The sequence below is a fragment of the Chionomys nivalis genome, chromosome 1 (assembly GCF_950005125.1).
Source record: "Chionomys nivalis chromosome 1, mChiNiv1.1, whole genome shotgun sequence".
In the NCBI taxonomy this organism is placed as follows: Eukaryota; Metazoa; Chordata; class Mammalia; order Rodentia; family Cricetidae; genus Chionomys; species Chionomys nivalis.
Genome location: NC_080086.1, coordinates 8,792,679 through 8,798,678, shown reverse-complemented (window position 1 = coordinate 8,798,678; position 6,000 = coordinate 8,792,679). Strand labels below are relative to the sequence as shown.

General features: G+C 37.8%; 1 protein-coding gene across 2 annotated transcripts in view; it reads right to left on the bottom strand.

Moving 5' to 3' along the window:
* Positions 1-3,602: 3,602 nt before the first annotated feature.
* LOC130874234 (solute carrier organic anion transporter family member 1A5-like) overlaps positions 3,603-6,000 on the bottom strand; it is a 56,862-nt gene continuing 54,464 nt past the window's right edge. For both annotated transcript variants that reach the window (XM_057769254.1, XM_057769245.1), the window contains exon 14: positions 3,603-3,822. In XM_057769254.1, coding sequence (XP_057625237.1) covers positions 3,603-3,822 — 220 coding nt within the window. The remainder of the gene's footprint in view (positions 3,823-6,000) is intronic.

Sequence of the window (6,000 nt, the reverse complement as noted above, 5' to 3'; positions counted from 1 at the left end):
CCCAGCAGGCCACGGGTGTCAAAATCACTCCCACGGAGTATGTAAATGAACTCCCAAAGAGGAACATGTGGTCTCCTTTCCTTCCTTCTAGTGGTCACTTTTGTGGCCTCACTGTTTCCCCTCGGGGCCACTCGAGAGTGCAGAACTACCATTGAACATGGATATTTCTTAATTTAGCTTGTTTTGATTTGGCTTGCTTGGGAATTTGCATTGACAGAGAGCTCATGTTAAGAAGTATTCCTAACAGCCAATACATGCAGTATATATAAATTGTGCTGCCACTTCCAGTGGCCCCTCAGTCTGCCCCAGCCATACAACTGTCAACCACATTCAGAGGGACTAGTATGATCCTAAGCTTGTTCCTTTCGAGTCCAGCTGGAGGTGGTGAGATCCCATCAGCTCAGGTAAACTGTTTCAGTGGATGAACCCTTTATGGTATTGACTTCTTTGTTCACATTCTCATCCCATCCACTCTTCAACTGGAACTTGGGAGCTGGGTCTGGTGTTACCATATTGTTTTTTAGGTTGTTCGAGGAATTCTTGCATTGGTGCCTGCCCATCTCTTCCTTCAAATGAGGTCAGCAGTGTCTTTGCATCTTGGTCCAATCTTTTCAGGGGCTGTCTGAGTTTTGGGGAGTTTTTCTTAATCTTCTTTGTACTGTCAATGTCTGTGTCAGAAAGCCTTTGAGGTCTCTATAAGCCTGCTCTCTTGATCTTCTCTCCTGGTTTGCTCTTTTGATGCTCTTTCTTATTCCCTCAGTGTTGTAGCAAGCTCTTGGTCCCCTCAGTATTATAGCTCTCAGTTCTGCGGCATGGTGTGCCTAGCAGCTTGTGCGGTCAAGTGGATGTGTTTGGGTTTGGGGGGAGCCTAGCCACAGAAAACTCCCTGCTGGCTGTATAGAAAAGCCAAGGGAGTTGGGGGAGCATCCTGGGGTTTTGTCTCACTAAGGAGGACCTATAGAGTGGAGCTTCCCACTGTGTGGGTGTTCACTCACTTCATTAAGTACCCTCAGTATTGGAGCAAGCTGTTTTTCAGAGTTCCACCAAGGTTTCAGGAAAATAGGAAAGCTAAGGCATTTTTAAGATATTCAGATTGATGTATCAGTCTTTTTCAATCCATGTCTCTCAGCAACTGTTTCACTTACCTCCTCCCAATGCTGCCATCAGGTAGCTTATAGTCATCTCACACAGTTTTTACGTCCATGGAGTAAAAGCAAAATCTGTCACACAGTTCTTGGCTGATTAGCCTCTCTCTACCAAGTCCTGTGTGAGACTGCCAAAACCCATGACCCACAGCATAGCTTAGCTCATGGCAGCTGTCGGCCAGCTCCATCTTGCAGTCCCTGTGGAAATTTGAGCACCTCATGTTGGTATACCATTTGTAGTTTTAAGTTTCTTATTCTGCCCAGTCCCACAGTCACTTTTAAAATAACCACTCTGTGGCTTAATAATAATTGCAAGCTGTTTGGTCTATTAGCTCAGGCTTATTATTAACTAGCTCTTACAAATTAAATTAATCCATTCTATTTTTCCATATTTTACCATGAAGCTTCTGAACTCACATCTTACTTCCATGGGGGCTGCTGGTATTTCACAGACTCCATCTTCCTTTTCCTTTATCTTTACTTGGATTTACCCCTAGCACTATTCTTTCTGGCTAGTGGCCAAATCAGATCTTTATCAACCAATGGTAATAAAAAATATTCACATAATACATAAGGACATACCACATGAGGTGGTGGAAGCATCAAGACATGAGGTACAGAGGGAGGAAGTTTGGTGGTAAACATGTGGAAAGCCCTTTGTTCCTTACATACATCTCCTTTTGATTCCCAGTTGAAATGATGCCAACAAATTCCTTCCTATAATTTACCTTCCCAATGTGTTGCATAGACACAAGTCCAAAGAGCAGGACCAAGAGATCATGTCCTCAAACTTCTGAGAGAATGAACAACATAAGCCTTTCTTTCATGGAAGTGGACTGGCTTCAGCTCAAATAATGAAACTGTAAACTTAACACTCCCATTGACAACTGGTTCCCTCAAAGAGTTGTAAGACTGTGCCTTGCTTTATTCTGCTCTTGCACGTAGACATGCTCACTATATAGAAACAAACACGCTATATTGACCTCCACTCCTCAACTTTTCTTCCTTCATTTTTCTTATCTTTAGGGATTTAGTTCACGTGCTCAATCAAAGAACAAAGCAGAGAGTGACCTGAAGGTAAGTGATGCTTTTAATTCTCAACATCCAGCTCAATGATGCACTTCCTTCATTAAGGATGGAATCCTAATTATTCACAAACAGTTATCAACTGGAATGCCAATGTGTAATTGTCTGCGCCTAGGAAGGATATTTTTCACTCAAACTACCACAACTTGATTTTGTTTTTAATGTTTGCTTTCAATATTATTAATTACAGTTTCATAGAATAAGTCACTCTTTAAACATTTATAATTTTTTTCATTTTTATTAATTATTTACAGGTGGGGCATGTACACCACAGTACAGGAGTAGATGACATGGGACAACATGCAAGAGATGGTTCTCTCTTTTCATTATGTGGATCTCTGGGGTCAAACCCATCTTGTCAGGTTTGGTGGCAAACTTTCCAGTGAGCCATCTAACTGATCTCTATTTAAATGTTATACTCTAAGAATATTTTAAAAATTAATAGACATCAATGTGTCTAAGGCCACATGAGTAAAATGAATTCTCATCAAAGAGGCCAACTGAATATGAGATACTAGGCTTTTGAGAACATCTGATACTGTATCCAGCCTTTATTGATTTTATTTTCAGTAATTGCTCTACTTTGATGTTGAACCCAGAGCCTCATATGTACTAGACAATCACTGTACCACTGACATACAACTTCTTCTCTATGAAGGCCTATGAAAGTACAGGCTTCCTCAAATTCTTCCTTTTAAGAGTGAGTTTTAAGACCAGCTTTGAATTGCTAAGGAAAAAAGTTCCAAAGATCTTTGCTTCATGATTTTTAAAAACATAATTAAAATTTTCAGTGCTATAAGTAATCAAATGTGTGACATGAGTAATGAAACAGGGGATTGAAAACATCAGATGACATTTAATAAGAAGTCTAACTTTAGAAGCATCATACCCAGAATAAAAAAGAGAATTAAGAATTCCTAACTAGACAAAGAAATGTGTGAATATTTTGCATATAGAAGGGATAAATTTGAACAAATGATTTCAATGTAACACAACCAAGATGAAAATGTTTCACCCTAAATAAATGTAACATCAAAGCATAATTCCATGAAATTGAATAGTGTTTCATCATGAAAAAGTCTTAAAGCTTTTTGCAGATATGTAAGAAAGGTGCACTTGCTTCGATTGAGTTAAAAGAGAAAATGTTGTTTGACAATGAAGGCAGCTCTAAAGTTCATTGTGGGGTGGTCACCATAGTCTTCCCTGGGAAAATCTTAAGTGTCACTCTAATGCTTCTAAAATATCAGTAAATATTTTTATCATGTAAAAATAAGAATTTGGATAAGAAAATAGCTCCCATAGTACTTCCCATAATTCAAAAGAACCAAATGCACACTGTCCATGTGCTTGTGTAGGTTAATAGAAATCCCATTACAGCCTTGTTTTCAGTTCTCCATCATTCTCAAACTCAGGACTTCTGTGCACATCCATGCACTCGCTTTGGTTCTCTGCAAGCTTCATCTCTGCAAATTCAGTCCCTGAAGAGTCAGTATTCTCAGGGAGTTGGAACTTCCTCAAAAGTATCAGAATGCAGATTGCTGGGAGGAAGCTTGATCCTCTTAGTGCTGCTGGCAACCCAAAGAAAATGTTCCTATAGAAAATAACTAATCTGCATTAAATCTTAACATGATCAGTGAAATCTAATTTTGTATACTCTTACCGATCATTTATTCTTCAAATAAAAACATCAGGTGATTATTTTGTCCATGTACTTACTATAAGTTACTTTGCTAAGTTATTAATACTTTTTGTTAAAATGTCAAAAAAAAATCCAGCATAAAAGTTTGAATGTATATCTTAAGTTTGTTGATGCCTAGTTTCCTTTGTCAACTTGACTGGATTTAGGATCATTATAGAAAGACATCTCTTGGTGTGCTGTGAGAATGTTTTCATAAATGTTTAGCTGAGAATGAAGTCCCGTATCCCATGCACTGGGCTTATGGCTCTCAACACTTCCTGTCAAAGCAAGTAACATGACGAGATTCCTAGCCAAACCATGTCTGCAATTACATCACACTAACTCACTATGCTTCCCCTGCCATTATTGCCTGTTTTCTTAAATACTGAGAGAATAATATCCCTGTCAGTTTAAGGGAGATCTTCTGTTTTGTTTGCTCAGAGTTTGATCACACATGAATAAAACATGATAAAGTCACTTTTCAAGATTTCTCTCCTACTAAGAATTTGTATGTGTGTTTTACTAATAGATTTTTGAACATGCAAATTTCTGTATATCTAAAATAAATCCTATTAGTGGCTTTATATATTAATAGCTTTAAATTGTTAATTTCCATGCATAATTTTGCATGTATAAAGATCAATTTACTTTTACTTGTTTTACTATGGTTATGTGTTGGGTCTCTCTCTGTGCATTTGTCCAGGAATCCAGGATGCTTTGCAGTTGAAGTAACAGCAAGTTTTGAGCTGCTAATGTGGGTTATGGGAATTGAACTCAGGTTTTATGCAAAAGCAATATGTGCTGTTAACCCCTGAGCTATATGTTTAGCCACAAAATCTTTTCATTTGCTGAACTTGTCTAGTTTAAGCATGAAGACTATGGATGCTCCTAAAATAAATTAAGTAATTTTCCTTGTCATCATTTCTGAGAATATCTTTTATACTATCATAAACATCTTTCTTTATAAATTTGATAAAATATGACTTAAGATTTCTGGACTTCATGTGTATGGAAAATAGGTATTTTTATATGTACATTTCTAAATAACCATGAAAGCATTCTTTCATATTCTCAACATATTTATAGGAATATCTGGTGTGATAGATAGTGTTGTCAACTTAACACAGTCTAGAATCTCCTGAGAATGAAGTTTCAGTGAAAACCTATATGGATTTTGATGACCTGTAAATAGAGTCACGGGACAGGATCATTCCTTAGACAGGATACCCGGGACCATGAAAGGATAGAGAAATTAATCTTACATACTTCCACAGTGTTAAAACATAAAAATAGTATATATGTGTAGATGCTTAAGACTTCAGATATAACAATTCAGAAATATTTTTCTAAAGGGATAATAGATTTAAAAGTGTCAGTTTATGTTTCTTTCATTTTTATAAAAGACCCTAATAAAAATCTACTTAAAGGAAGAAGGTGTCAATTTAGTTCATAAATCTAGGTTTCACGCCACTATTATGGGATACCAAGGCAAGTGGAACTTTAATCCTCACAGATACACTGATAGAAGTAATTGAGATCTTCCACACTGTTAACTATGGATACACAAGCCTGGGAATGGCATGAAACGCCAGCACTTTTCTCTTCCAGAATTTTTCAGTATATTTCTCACCCAGAAACAAATAAATGGATATTATTTATAGCTTTTTTGCTAATATTTGGAGCAATAAAGAGCCCAGTGCAGTCTGTAGCAAGCAAAGCTTCTCTGTGGGCTTTCTTAGACCTGCTGCCCTCGAGGACCAGCAAGGTAACAAACTAAATCTGGTTTAAGATGAGCCTAGAATGATCTCTAGAGGTGAAGCAGTGAAAATACAACTATTTCACTATACCGTTAGTGGCAGGTGCCTGCATAGACTGAGAGTGATGAGAACCATGCAGGTATTGCTTTTGGTTGAAGCCACAGCATAAAAGAGCACAACTGGATGCACCTGGATCTCTGAGAGGCTAGGGTCCCTGGTCTGCTGAACCTTGATGGTAATGGTTTCAGTTATTTCTATGTGTGGCAACATCTTCACGCTTTGTGACACTGTCAGCTGGTTTGAACCACACTCCTATACTGAGCCACATTTTATT